The 15,933-nt window shown below is 39.2% G+C and overlaps 1 protein-coding gene across 1 annotated transcript; it reads left to right on the forward strand.

Moving 5' to 3' along the window:
- Positions 1-1,710: 1,710 nt before the first annotated feature.
- On the forward strand, positions 1,711-15,778 carry dhx33 (DEAH (Asp-Glu-Ala-His) box polypeptide 33). Its single transcript, XM_072663698.1, has 12 exons — positions 1,711-2,085; positions 3,343-3,503; positions 4,452-4,679; positions 4,775-4,945; positions 6,017-6,202; positions 6,742-6,853; positions 7,034-7,193; positions 8,174-8,262; positions 9,201-9,328; positions 10,806-11,009; positions 11,263-11,349; positions 13,101-15,778. The coding sequence occupies exons 1-12, from the start codon at positions 1,878-1,880 to the stop codon at positions 13,407-13,409; spliced, it is 2,043 nt and encodes a 680-aa protein (XP_072519799.1). The 5' UTR covers positions 1,711-1,877; the 3' UTR covers positions 13,410-15,778.
- Positions 15,779-15,933: the final 155 nt, after the last annotated feature.

Consider the following 15,933-nt stretch of genomic DNA (forward strand, 5'->3'; position numbering starts at 1 on the left):
TAATACCAGTAACCTTGTAAGTAACTCTGGATAACAGCGTCAGCTAAATGTCATAAATGTTAGAGCTTTGTACTCTGAGTGTATCTGGTTTTTCCCCAGGAAAATGATCAAAGGGTTTGTTCAGTATCAGACACGGGTTCAGATGTGTGCTAATGCCAGCTTACAGTACATAAACTAAAGGAAACATAGCAATACTCATTTGTCATGAGATACATTCATTGAAATGCTGTGATTCAGTTACCTGTAGGGTCAAAAACACAGTGTATGTCTCCCCCTTGTGGCCAAAGTGTCTTGTGCACAGACACACACCATCTCATATCACTAATGAGCACAAAAGAGAAATAGAAGATTAATTAAATGCATGAAACACTATAATGATGGTATGAATAACAAGATATATTCACATATCTAGAGACCTTACACTACCTACATAAACAGGGTCCAGCTAAGCTGCACCTGAATATCTTTAAGATAGGTAGATACACCATATGGACAAAAGTCTTCGGACGCTTGCTCATTCATTGTTTCTCCCAGAATCACGGGTATTAAAGAAGAGTTAATCCTGCTTTTGTTGGAGTAACTATCTTTGCTGTACATGAGAGGCTTACTCCAACGAAACAGCATAAACTCTTTTTAATACCCCTGATTTCAGAAGAAACAATAAATAAGCAGGTGTCCCTATACTTCTGTCCACACAGTAAAAAGCAAGGAGAGATTGGTCAGACGCTGGAGGGCATGCCAGAGAAAGGCCAAAATGAATGGGTTCTTATACAGCCTTTTTTATTTCTAACTTCTAAACGGTGAACCATTTTTATTTATACAGATGCACTCACTTTCTCAAAATACAACGGCATAAACATATGACTTTGACACTGCTGTCATACTTAATATTTCAGAATTACAGTGAAGTTATTTAGAATTACAATTGTACTTAATTACAGACAAAGAATAAGAATAAGTAATAGACATTATAAATGGGACTTTTTACTAGTAAACATTGAGTGTAATTCCATGTAAATCAATGGTAACATAGGACCAGCCATATGAATTACATTGAGGATGTGTTTTCCTGGCATTTTTACTTAGGAGAATGACTTTATGGCTTTAAATTGGCGTAAAATGGCTTGTATCACTGGTGGCATTTTAGGTCTTTAAAAAAAACAAAGCTTCCCAATGTGAACCTGCTGCTGCCTACAGCACAGTTACAGAACCTGCATGCTTATTATATGGAGTTACAAACAGGACATGGGTTTTAAATGCATAAATACATAAATACATATATAAATAAATACTTAACTAAAATAAATAACTCGTTGAGATGTTTTCATGAAATAATTATCATAAGAAAAATATCTTAAGATAATTATCTTAAGAAAATATCTAGATCAACAAATTTTCTGGACTAAAAAGTACTCCTAAATGAAGGCAGGTGATATTTATAACAATTATAAGAAAGATCACTGCCTGTTTCAGGACTGTATGAAACCAAAATAGCAACTTTACAGGGAAATGGGAAAAAAATATTTTTAAAAAATTATTTTATTTATTTTATTTAATTATTTCACGAGAATTTCTCACAGAAAGTGAAAAACAAAAATGGAAATACGAGTTTTTTGCCGACAGTGCCGATCAGCCTTCATCCACATGTGCAGTCAGTGTTAAACTGTGGTGCGACACACGCAAACACACACTTCCTACGTCAATTCCGTGCGACGTCAAAGCGTGAGCCACGTGGGAGGCGCCTCCTGCTCGGCGGAGGTAAACATCTGCAGTCACTTTTCTACCTCACTAACTGCCCCGTTCCTCCTTTTACACACCGAGCCTGAGTCTGAGTGAACGAAGGACGGGTTCCTTTGGCTCGGCGTTTCCTCCAGATCATGCCCCACGACCCCGATCCTCCTCCGGCCAAGAAGTTTAAGCCGGGCTCTCCTTTCTCCCGCCTCGAGAAGAAACCTGGGATGCTGCTGCCCAGGAAAGGAAACGCTCCGATCCTCTTAGACGCCCAGAGGAAACAGCTTCCCATCTACCAGGCCAAACCCCAGCTCATCAGCCAGCTGAGACAGCTCCAAAATGCCGTGCTCATCGGTAAGACAGCGTGAAGACGCTCGCTAAGTTAACTTCTGTGACTTTGTGTTAGGACAGGCTTGGCCTCCAGAAGACGCCCGTGTAGGATGCTGAGGTGCATTGGCTCTTGATTACAGACACTTGTACTACATGTATCTGTAGTAGTGTTTTTATGAACACGAGGCTAAAGTTCATGCTCGGTCTGTCTACTCCACCTTAAATCCTGCTGCAGAGACGATGTTCCTCCTGTGGGGGGCGCTGGTCTGCTGTTTTTATTATTTATGTGAATGAAAGCTGTAGAAAGTCATTATTAATAACTTATTTTTATTATTGTGTTTATCATCATTTGCTTTACTCCCAATAAAAATGTATTTTATAATATTAAGATTCTATATCATAGTACTTAGTTAGGATAAACATTTTGTACAAATATTTTATCAATATTTAAGGACATTTACAGTATCCTGACACTATAAAGCAATATAAGCAGTTTTTCAAATCTGTCTACTGGTGCTTTTTGTCTATGTGTCAAATTAGTGTAAATGTCTTTAAATATAAATCCGCTATTGATCAAATCACAACAAATGTGGCAGGGTTTGGGATATATATATATATATATATTTATTTATTTTATTTTATTTATTTGTTTATTTTTTTATTTTTTTTTTGTGCAAGTAGTCGACTCAGTCCTGTGTTACAACAGTTACAAAGAGCAATAGTGAAAAGACTCATTAGTGCCATCTACAGGTGGAATATCTGCAGCAGCACCTAAGGTGGAACTGATCACTTAAAACAACACTGTGGCAATTTTACCAAAATTAGCAATTTCAGGATTATGCTGATGCTCCACTGACTGTAACAGGAAGGAAAGCACTACCTTCGTTGCTGCTCCAGGTTTAAACTTTGGAGTTATATTAGTGTGTGTACCAGTCCAAGCTCTAACTTTTAGTGAAAGTTCTGTATCTCTCAGCTTGTCCAGAAATGCAGGTGTATAGAATGCACTGTAGGGGAGGCTCAAAGTCCATAAATCACTTCCCACCTGTAGGGGGAGCCCAGGAGCAAAAAATAAATAAATCAATTCTCGCACAATACTGCTTTAGTAAGAAGCCAAAATCTGCATCATACATGCCAGACAAGTCCAGAATCACTCTCCCGACTAACTTTGTCTTTGAGTTTTGATTCATAGCATTTAGCATTTTCATTATTCTTTGTTGTATGTAGTAGTAATAATAGTAATAATAATAATAATAATAGTTAACAAGCTGCTCTTCCCTCCAGGAGAGACGGGTTCTGGCAAAACCACACAGATTCCTCAGTACCTGTATGAAGCTGGAATTGGTCGACAGGGCCTTATTGCGGTCACTCAGCCCCGCCGTGTGGCCGCCATCTCTCTGGCAGGCAGAGTGGCTCAGGAGAAGAACAGTTCACTGGGAAAGCTGGTGAGTTTTACTGACCAGGTCTGGTTTCCCCTCATTCATCTTAAGTGTTAGGATCTCCTTTCTACAGAGGCTGTGCAGTGTGATGCTACTGATGCTGCACTGGATGCATTTTGCCACTAGAGTATAAGTTGGGTCCCATCCACCAATAAGTGACTTCATTTCGATTGTAGATAATTTGATTTAGGTGTTAAGCCATGAATACTCCTACTAAGATTTGGGTATAAATAGTTGTCCATTTTGCTGCTTAAAGGAATAGTTTGATAAAAAAATTAATTGAATTAGCATGATGTTATTTACCCAGATGCAGTCGATCAGCCAAGACATGTATGCTGTCTGATGCTGTGCTTCTTTAGTTTAGAACAGGAGATGCCAGGCTCCAACATTTTCAGCACTGTAAATACACAATATTAATTTATTTACTTTACACTGAAGAAGTTTATTTTTGAGTTTATAGACTTTTAGACTGTAAGAGCAAGTTATTGCAAGCTGTGAACCACAACTGTGCCAAACAAATGAAGATCTGGCTTCCTTTTGAGCAGGTTGAGAGATGTTTTTTGTGTATTTACAAAGTGTATTTACAAAGAGGAAATTGGAGACAGTCTAAGTACAGTGTTTGTTAGAAATGTTAGCCTAGCATCTCCTGTTCTAAACTACAGAAGCAAACTTCAAATACCAAACATGTCTTGGCTGATCGACTGTATCTGAGTCCAGTGATTAATTAACATGTTAATTTGGTTTTGCATCAAACTATCCCTTTAAGTGTAGTTTGGTGTAGATATTTTATGATATTTTCAGCTCAAGTAGAATCTTAGATGCTCGACAGTTTGAAGCAATATTGCATCAGATCTTTAAATGCATGTCTCCACTAGTAATCAGATTATTTTACGAGAAGGTAGACACTGTCACTGTTAACATTGATTGCTGTTATTAACTTCCTGTGTTTACCAGGTGGGCTACACCGTACGATTTGAGGATGTGACGTCCTCTGAGACCAAGATAAAGTTCATGACTGACGGCATGCTGCTGAGAGAGGCGATAGGAGACCCTCTACTCCTGCGCTATACTGTGGTGATCCTGGATGAGGCTCATGAACGTACCATCCATACAGACGTCCTCTTCGGTGTGGTGAAGAGTGCCCAGCGCAAACGCAAAGAGCACAATAAGATACCTCTAAAGGTGAAGAGCTAACATGGGCTGACGAATGAACGAATGAACGAAACCATGCTCAACAGTGCTGTTTCGTCAGCTAAACTCAGATCTTTGGTTCATAGGTCCTTGTGATGTCTGCCACCATGGATGTGGACCTGTTCTCTCAGTACTTCAATAAGTCCCCTGTGCTATACCTGGAGGGCCGGCAGCACCCTATTCAGATCTACTACACCAAGCAGCCCCAGTCTGATTATCTGCAGGCAGCACTGGTATCCATTTTTCAGATCCACCAGGTTAGTAACTGTGATGGAGAAACATCAGATGTTTATTTATCTTATCGAACAGTCTTCCATCAATGGTTTTAGTAAGAGAGGGTTACTCGATGTTCGCTGTTTCTGAGATCGTGCTGGATTAGACTTTGGCATAAACCCTATTCAGATTGGATTAGTGTCTCAGTCTGTAAAAACATCCAGACGGCAATAAATTAAATATGTCTGATTGATGTTGTCACATGATCACATTCACAACAGCTGCAATCAAATGCAAAAAGCCTTTATTTAAAGACCTCTGTGGTATACTTGCATAGGGAATACTTGGACTGGGGACCTATTTTAGACAGGGGGTGTAAGAAATGATTGATATATCAAATTATTGTTATATTATGTTTTAATGAATAGTTTACTGACCATTGTCAGACAGTGGTTAGTTTTAGTGGTGTGTTTTAACCCCAGCCACTAGATGGCAGTGTTTTCTGATTGAAAAAAGTCAACTTTTCTTTTATTCAGATTTTATACCAAATGATGGTGTTTTTAAACTGTGACAGTTTGTCTAAGATTTAATGTTAAAAAATCACATTGTCTTACTTACTGTATGGCAGTATATCTCAAAATATGGAATCGTAACCCCTGTGTCATTATACATATCGTATCACTAGGTTACTGCCAATACACAGCCCTGTTAGAGACGCTGACCCTAGTTCTGCTGCCGCAATCACTGCAGGCCAAAGTCTCAAACACGCACAAAAAGATCTTGTGTTTATATCAATTATATTTAAGTTTGACACTCTGAAGCGGATAAACAAGAACCTAGGAGCACCTATTAGCACCATGCCTAATGCCAGGTGTGGGCTAGAGTGGTCTAAAGTCCCCCAGCATTGAGCTGTGGAGCAGTGGAACTGTGTTCTCTGGAATGATGCTGCTCAGTCCAATACTTTTGTGATGAGATTAGGATTAGCTGGTCATTAGCTGATCATCCATCATCCTGACCTCACTATGTTTGAGTATTGAAAATGGGTCAGAAGTTCAAGAGAAATAAGGACAAGCTGGTGGTTGGAAGTCTGATGTTGTTTTTCTTTGATCATGCAGGAAGCTCCTCCGTCTCATGACATCCTGGTATTTATGACTGGTCAGGAGGAGATCGAGGCGCTGGCACGTACCTGTAGGGACATTGCCAAGCACCTGCCGGACACCTGTGGGCCAATGACTGTCATTCCCCTGTACGCCTCACTACCTCCCGCCCAACAGCTCAGGGTCTTTCAGCCTGCGCCCAAGGTAGCCCTAGTACCTTTTGATGGTCCTTCATAAATTCATTTAGGGAAATATTCAATAATCCACATTTTCTCCTGGCGTATAATTACTACTACTTTCCAGCGTGTACCTGTCTTTCACTCCTGCTCTACTAACTTTTATTAATGTTCTTCACACTATATGGACAGAAGTACTGGGACACCTACACATTTCACCTACAGAAGCTTTAATTACCACCCATTCAAAATCTATAGGTATTAATATGGAGTTGGTCCCCCTGTTGCAGTTCTAACAGCAGGTCTGGAACTCTATATGTGCTCAAAACTCTATATGCTTGTGAAGACTGCATGGCTAGCTGCTTGATTGTATACACATGTGGCAATGAGACACATGAATTCAGTGATTAAGAGGTGTGTCCAAATACTTTTGTCCATATAGTGTATGTTTGCCAAGTTTGAATAAAACATGCAGTTGATGGACCTTTTTAAGGCTGACCTTGCACAAGTCAGCTTAATCCGACTCCCTGTGTCATGTTTATTAACTGATCTATGTCTGTCTGTCAGGGCTGTAGGAAAGTCATATTATCAACCAACATCGCAGAGACGTCCATAACCATCTCCGGTATCAAATATGTCATTGACACTGGAATGGTGAAAGCCAGGCGCTATAATCCAGGTGAGCTGAATAACTGAATATGTACTGTTTTTATTGTTTGTAATTAAAGCTACAAAACTTTTTTTTTACCTTTTTAAAGCTTAAATCTCTTATTTTAGGCTTTGTTTAATAAATCACACCATACTGAACCATCATTCATTATGCTGATGCTGATTTTCTGTCTCTGCTGTGGTTTGTCAGACAGTGGTTTGGAAGTGTTGGCAGTGCAGCGGGTGTCTAAAGCGCAGGCGTGGCAGCGTGCAGGCAGGGCAGGCAGAGAGGACTCAGGATCCTGCTACCGTCTTTACACTGAGGATGAATTTGACAACCTAGTCAGCATGACTGTACCTGAAATACAACGGTAACGTATATGAATTACACATTTTAAGTACGTGTATGGGTTTTGTTTTAGTATTTAAAAATGCTTACAAATATTTTGGAATGTTAGTGATCATACAAAGATACATACCGTATCTGGAAAACGTGTTCAACTCACCAAATAGTGCTTTATTTTAGTAAAATTGCATAGAAACTTTTCTTGGGTTTTTGAACATTATTTTTCTTTGTCTTTTCTGCTTTGTAATCTAAAGTTAAAACTTAAAAAGTAAACAAATTCGAGGTCTCTGACTTTTGCACATTGTTTTATAGCAAATGTGTGATTTTATTAACAATTTTATGTCCGGTTTGCTCATCAGGTTTTCTACAGTACTGTGCAGAGCTTTTACACACCTAAGCACTTTATTTTAAAGCATGTCTCTCAGCAATTAGAGGGTTTTTACTGTAGAAACTCCAGATCCCATTAGAACAGAGGCAGGTGAACATTAATACAGTAAAAAGGAACAAGAACTTCTCTTTCTGAAGAAAGTTATACTGAAGAATAGTTGAGATCTTCTGAGCTAGTCTGAAGGACAAAGCCAGGTTGGGTCCAGGTTTCTCCTGGACGTCCCCAGCCAGCACAGTGTCCATGTGTTCTTGTCCATCAGCAGCAGCTCACCTGATTTACCATTTACCAAATACCATCAGCACTGATACACCAAACCAGGTGTTGGTTGAGAACTCTGAATAATACTAGACTCCCATGATTAAAGCTTTGGAGATTATTTATTGAACACAGTGATGTAAAAATCACGACTTTCTTTATGAATGTTATTAGTGTTTATTGTAATATCAGTGTTTTACTGAGTAAATAAACACTTACTGCTCAGATAAGCAGCTTTATCATTCTAACTTTCACAGATGACTAAAGCTTCAGCACAGTACTGTATGTTTAAGTGCTTCTGAAGGTGCATTTAATACAGTGATTACTGGTGATTTGCTCATTTGACTCAACTGTATTTGTAGGTGTAACTTGGCTGGAGTTGTGCTGCAGCTGCTGGCTCTGGGTGTTCCAGATGTGCTAAACTTTGACTTCATGTCCAAGCCTTCGCCTGGTAAGAGCCTGATATGGTTATGATACATCAGCTCACTTCTTACAAAGAGTTTTAAGACGTTTCTGACACCTGGAATTAGCTTATTTAGTTTAGTACTGAAACTACGTAACTAATGTAGAAGTTTAAGTACTCCACTGATCATCAGTCTGCATGCACTAATCAGCACAGGACTAGTTAAGTAAGCTCAAATGGTGCTTCTGACACTGACACACTGCTCTCTGTAACTGCACAGATGTATGTACAAAGCCAAGGTTTCAAGGTGGCTTCTGCTGCTGTTTTTAGCTGTATGATGTGCTTTTGTCCAAGTACTGTTCCTCTTTTAAAAATAAATAGTGTTAATAATAGTGTTTTATATTTTATGATCAATATACTGCCATTGTGCCACAAAACCCACATTTCACTCACCCACATTTTTTGCGATTTTATTTTTTACTTTTTAGTATAATTTGAAAACTATTTTATTTTTGTGAATGTTATTACATTATCAAATCTAAAATATATATAATTTAGTCACTAAATAAATCATGGTAAAAGGACCAATAGAAATGCTCCAAAATAACCTGAGATAAAACTATTATTTTCCCTTCTACGCTATTTTGGAGATACAAGGTTTTTGCACAACAGCGCTGATATGTATGATATGATATGACCAATAATCCAGGCTGATCCCATTATAGCAGAGGTGTTGAAAGTCAGTGCTGGAGTCCTGGCGTCCAGCACAGTTTGCTTAAACGCACTTACTAAACCTGATGATTATTTCATTAGTTGAATCAGGTGCAGCAGGACAGGGAAACCACCAAGCTTTGCTGGACCAGAGTTTGACACCCCTGCATTATGGCATTAACACAGTGTAGAATATAAACGTTTTTTTGAATTGCGTAACATACAGAAATGCAGAATGTGCAGCAGTTCTGATATTTCTACCTGTGACTGGACAGAGTCGATGCGCACAGCAGTGGAGCAGCTGGATCTGCTTGGGGCTGTGGAGAGGAAGGATGATCAGGTCTCCCTCACTCCTCTGGGGAAGAAAATGGCCTGCTTCCCCCTGGAGCCACGCTTTGCCAAAGTAAGTTAGGATCATTCTCTCGTGTTTGGACTCGACGTACCATATCCATGTGTTTCCCCATACTTTCTATACAATAAAGTTCTACAATAAAGTTCTTACTTGGGGCACTAGGGGGCGAACTGCACCAGATTGAAACCCAGAATAGGAAGAGCTTGTAGGTAGAAGCATGTAGTTCTCACTGCAGATGTAGAGGAACAGCATATGATCATATTTGGAATATCTAGAACATCATCCTTCAGTTAAACGTCTCTTTGGACTTTTGTGTCGGATGTGCTTAAAGCAACCCAAGAAAGTGAGTGTAAGACATTGGTTTGCTTGTAGTTCACTTGATTTCATGCACTGTGGTTGTGCCGGCATTACACAGAACTCCCAGTGTTAAACCAGTACAACTGCATGCCTAAACAGGTTATGTTTGGGAAGTGTGTCATAAACACATTTCGGACCAATCAGGACAGACCTTTTGGTGAAGATGACACCCTCCAGTCTATTTCGGGTCACATTTCTGCAAATTGCTGCAAGGCATCTATTAAAACTATTATGTTTTATAGTACCTGGCATCTATGCAGAGGTGTCCACATGAGTAAGCACAGATTATACACTATACTGACAAAAATATTGGGATACCTGCCCATTCATTGTTTCTTTTAAAAAAAAAAGAGAGAGAATTGTATACATTTTAGAGTCTTGCTGTGAGGTTATAATTGCATTCAGCAACAAAAAAGTTAGTGAAGTCAGGATGTTGGATGACCACCATCCCACCTCATTTCCAACTCCCTCACTTGTCCCAAAAGAATTGGTTGGAGCACCATCCATCATTCCAGAGAGCACAGTTCCGCTGCTCCACAGCTCAATGCTGGGGGGCTTATACTCCTCTAGCCCACGTCTGGCATTAGATGGCATAGTGCCCAAAGGTTCATGTTCATGTCATCTGCTCCTGAGAGTCCTATTCTATTGGCAATACTCCTCTCAGTGTGTGTATTTGCACTTCCATGTCAGCAATGGGTACATCTTAAATTGGCTGAATGCGTTCCTTAGAAGGGGACTTAGTGTATCCGCTAAAAGCAACATTGTTAACATAGTGGCAGCAATATTACCTTCATTTAATGTAGTAATGTTTTAAACATCTGTTTGTTGAAAGCGTCACACTTTCATATGCACACGCCTTGGGATTAATCATGAATCTTTAATCTGAGTAACCAAAACCACCATGTACTTCTTGGGTTTTATGAACCTGAAAGTCCAATGGTTAACATTCTTCATGAGCTAGGCCCCTGTTATTATTCAGGCACAGCACAAATACTGCATGCAGTGCAGTGTGTCACCCAGTAGTTTGCATCCACCCTTCTAATGAGCGTAAAGGGGACTATATTTATTTCTATGTATTGTGTTCAGGAAATTGGGTAAACCATCACTTATCCTGTAAGCATTGGTACATTTGACATGACCGTGACCATTTGACTGTCTCCTTGTTGTGTAGACCATCCTGATCTCTCCGGAGTTCTCCTGCGCTGAGGAGGTTTTGACCATCCTCTCTCTGCTCTCTGTGGACTCTGTGCTCTACAACCCGCCTGCCCGCCGAGACGAGGTGCTCGCTGTGCGCAAGAAATTTATCTCAAGCGAGGGAGATCACATCACGCTTCTGAACATCTACAGGGCCTTCAAGAAAGTCAATAGTAATAAGGTAGGAAACTGTTCCGAGAGGAGCTTAAGAACATTAAATGAGCATTACATACATATTAATGATACATACATATGTGTGTGTGTATATATATATATATATATATATATATATATATATATATATATATATATATATATATATAATTATACACACACAAAGGCTGTAACAGTCCAGTGGTTTAGTAAGGCTTTAGTGAGAACATTATCTGTTCTTGGGTTAGAAAGTGTTTTATTGGTTTTACATTTTTTTACAGGAGTGGTGCAGAGAGAACTTTGTAAACAGCAGGAACATGGTTCTAGTGGCTGAGGTCCGAGCTCAGCTGAGAGACATCTGCATTAAGGTACAGCTTGATTGTTCACAGCTTTGGGAAAGCGAATGGAGAACGAGAAACTTTCAGTTTCTAAAGAGCCTGGCCTTTTAAAAAATGACCAGCTCTAATGACTCTTGCTATTTCATTTGTTTCTGCACATCTGTGACAATAAGTCTCCAATTTGCACTGTTGTAATCGCTGTACATACGATCACCATGCATTATATGCTCTTTAATTGCCCTCATTACTATAAAACACCTATACTGTAGATTACTTGCAGCATATATGATTATTTCTACTCCAGTTAGACTAATAACGATAATGTTTTCTTTTTAACATACACTTCGAATTTGCTGCAGTGCATCCAACAATAAAGACAGCATGCTGTTATATGTACAAAAATAAATAAATTAAATAAATAAGAGGTGGGACATGGAAAGGACTAATTTAATTTTAAACAGCTTGAATAACAATAATCAGTAACATAGAGCTGGGTAATATGACGATATTTTATTGTATCGGGATAAATTTTATCGTGATAATATGCTTTTATAAGCATATGGAGACTACTGTTAGTGCTTAATAAACACTGATCAGCTGCTGGCTGCATTACAAACCGTGTAATTAGACTGGTTTAATTCGATGAAGAGCAGCAGATATAAGTATCACTATATTCAGTACGGGAGAGAATCCGAATAGTAGCTTTTAAGAATCTGTCGCTACTGACACTTTTAGTCTGTGATTACATGCATTTTGTACATTGTGTATAATGAAAGTCTTTAAATATCATTATGTAGTATTTTTATCATATTGCCCAGCCCTACAATAACATTGAATTCCCTTTAATCGCTAAAACACTGTATTATTATGGGACAATAATACAGCTTTAAGCTACAGTAAAGTAACTTCTCACTGTCTTTGCTGGTTCTTTCCCATATTGCAAACTGTCTAAGGGAAATTCTAAGCATTTTCCTTACAGCTGAAGTGTCCCAACGGTTCAAGGAGTTAAATATTTTAGGAGTTAAATATAATACTTCATGGTTCCCGCCAGTTATCTATAGGTGAATTCCAGAGCCTAAAACTGTAAAATATGTAAAATGGTCATTTACTTGAACATGTGTAGTAGATATTTAGGTAGTATGAGGGGAAACTATTGGCATTGACCCACACTGGCTCATGAACGCATGTGTTTGCAGTCAAAATGGAAGGTGATTTTGTTTTCAAATACAAGGTATTCAGTTTTTTTGTTTGTTTTTTGTTTGTTTTTTTTATTTATTTTAAAATATTTTTCCCGATTTTGTCTTGATCAGTTCCCACCTACTATTTAATAGCACATGATGCCACCAGCACTAGAAGGGTGAAAACAAGCACAATGATGAGGCAGAAGATGGGTCATCATACTCACCCATAGAGGGCAAGGCTAAAGAAGTTCTTTAAGACTCCAGATCTCCTGATGATTGCTAACACTTATATGGTTGCGCCACTCGGTAGACTTTTTTTTTGTTGTTGTTGTTGTTGTCATGTGGTTATATATGTGGTTTTCATGGAATATTTATTATACCGCTTAATGCTAATAAACAAAAGCTTGTAGGCTGTGGATATTATAGAAATATCCAATATTTTCCAATATTGAATAATGGAAAATATTGTGGATACACTTTAATGGCTTAACAGGGATACTGCACCTTAAACTATTGCACCAAGTACATGACCATCTTCAGCAGTGTTCTTGTTGATGTTGATGTTGTTGTTCACCACCTGTACTATTTCTTGTTTTGTAGCTGGGGCTGAAGCTGGAGTCTTCGCAGTCTGAGCTGGTGAATGTGCGCCGCTGCCTGGCCCACGGTATGTTCACCAACGCGGCCGAGCTTCAGCCAGACGGCAGCTACGTGGCACTGGACACCCACCAGCCCGTGTCAATCCACCCGTCCTCCGTCCTGTTCCAGGCCAAGCCTGCCTACGTGGTCTTCAACGAGCTCCTGCACACGTCTCGCTGCTACATGAGGGACCTGTGCCTCGTGGATTCCGACTGGCTGCAGGAAGCCGCTCCCGAGTACTTCCGCCGGAAGCTCCGCACGGCCAAGAGCTAGTGCTCTCAGGTGCCACGGGGAGCGACAATACTGCTGCTGCTTGACCAGGCTTCACAGGAATGTTCTTTACAGTTATTAGATGTCACAATAACGGCGAACCTTTCTTCAAGCTTTTTATTCTCTCTTCACAAGCTTGCTGACACTCGAGCCAAATGCTGGAGGAGCGTTAAAGGACACTTGTTCAGTGGAGCATCAACACAGTCGGACAGAGGGTTGATTTCAGATGTTTAGGATGAATTGGAAGAGTTTTGCTCTTCTTTGTAGGAATTTGTACAAACTTTTTGCAGGTCCACCAAAGGATGCAGTTTGACTATTTGTGGAGTAAGCTGTTTTTGAAACGAGGAGCCCTTTCTACTTGATGAGGATCTTGAGGTGTCAAGCCTGTTTCTAACAATACTCTACTGACAGTAGTGTAGGTTTAGCTGGATGCACATTAGGTGAGTTTCTGTCTACGTTTGCATGTTTCCATCTACAGGTCAGTCGGTTCCATGAAACCTCTCAGCTTTACACTGAGATAGGCAATAAGTATTTGCCTATAATCAAATACTGAGACCAGGTTTGGTGGACTGGAGCCTGATCTTAATCAGTTTTCAACAGTCTGTATAAATATGGACTTCTGTCTCTTTTTTTTTTTTTTTTTTTTGGGCGCATAACTTGAATGACTCAGTGTTTGGGGCGTAGCAAAAGCCTTACTGCTAGAACTCACTCTTAACAGCCTACTTGCCGTACATGAAGACCGATGTTTCGGGCCATGCTGTTTTTATACCAAGACTGTATCATAATGCCATTGAAATGTTGTCCACCACAGCTGTCCGAGACCAATGGCTGTTCATAGCTGAATAATTCTTAATAATGCTTAATTTATTGCCTCCAAGTGAAGTGCATCTCTGTTCAGTTGGAATATTTGGTTGTAGTGGGATGAAGATTCTGCAAGTGCTTTATACGCTTAACATAATGGCCCTATTGTGTTGGGCGGGGTGGTGTTGTGCAATTTCTGGTTTGCTTGGAAGGAAATTCAGTTGATCAAGCCATCTGAGAAAGCCAAACAGAATGTTTAGCCTTGAGCTCCACCTTTGGACTTAAAGAGGAGTTCCACTAATGTTTTAAAATTTGTGCAATTCAGTTTTATATAAGATGTTGGTAAAATAGAGGTAAATCTAAAACACCTGGGTTTCTTTAGACACTATAGGTTTTATTGGCCCTGCATGTACTCTTCCACCCTGCATAGGTTTTAAAAATCCAATAGTTTTTGCTTACAATTTTGGATCAAATATGCTAAAACCATATCTCAGGCAACACAGTTGTAACCATTTCATCAAATAGCTTTCGATAATGCAGCTTATAGAAGCATTAAACGCTTCAGCTGTTCTGGAACCCATTCTAAGAATGGGTTTTTCTGGAACAGTGCATTTCACAACTAACCATTTTGAACTGTTTTGCTTACATCTTAGCCATTTAATTATGCAGAAATATTGAAAAATCAGTGGCATTCTCCTTTGTTAAATCTCCAGAACCCCACTGGGGTTATACTGGGGTCAGTATTAACCTGTAAAAGTGTAAAAAAAAAAAAAAAAAACACTTTTTAGGACAGCTTTTGGCTTTTCTCTAGAGTTTGATAACCAGAACGTGGCACGTAAGTGGCAGTGGTTAACGTCAGCCTTAGTTAGCTTAGCTATGCATGCCTTTCTGTAGTACTGTAGTATTTGCATACTACTTATGTCCAGCCACTTGTCCTGCTTCGACACCCATTTATGTTTCCACAGGTTGTGGCAGATCATTGCACATCACATTGAAGTATTTCTATATTGATATGCTATGCATGATGAACAGAATATGACCACTCAGGTTTCTAGGGTACACTGAATGTACCTCCAGATATATTTAGTATAGTTGTAGGGACTTTTTCTTCTTTTTTTTTTTAAACAAATTAGTGCATGTGGGATAATGATGCACATCCTTACCATATAGTGTAGGTTCTACATATTCCCAGTATCCAAAGTATGATTAGCCTTTTCAGATTTCAAATATGCTTGAATTTTAAAAATTATTATTTATTTTGTTTACTTTCTCTTTGGTGGAGTGATTTATTTTTTTTCTCTCTCAATTCTGTTCTGATTTCCTTTTTTCTTGGGGGGGGGGCATCCTCTCAGACGCTTGTTTTAAAATCAGCTACCAAAAAAATGTGTTCTGGCAAAGCTAACCGGCTACTATAGTGATGCAATTTAGAGGAGGAAACAGTTCCTTTTTTTCCTTTCAGTTAAGGACTTGTTTGTTCGGCTTTTTATTTTGGAGAAGTGTCATTAGGAAAGAGCACTGAGGAGTTGCTTTGCTACAAGATGCTTGAATTTTTCATAATAAAAAAAAAAAAAAAAAACAGCAAATTTATAACCGTCTCTGTATGTTTGCACACTGAATGATGTTACGTCTCAAGTCCGAACATAAGAGAGCATAAAAAGGGAATCCTAACCAGTGGCATTGGTGTTTGGTGGCATTGGACAATTTTGGTCCACTCTTTGGAGAACTG

Source organism: Salminus brasiliensis, chromosome 1 (assembly GCF_030463535.1).
Source record: "Salminus brasiliensis chromosome 1, fSalBra1.hap2, whole genome shotgun sequence".
Taxonomy (NCBI): Eukaryota; Metazoa; Chordata; class Actinopteri; order Characiformes; family Bryconidae; genus Salminus; species Salminus brasiliensis.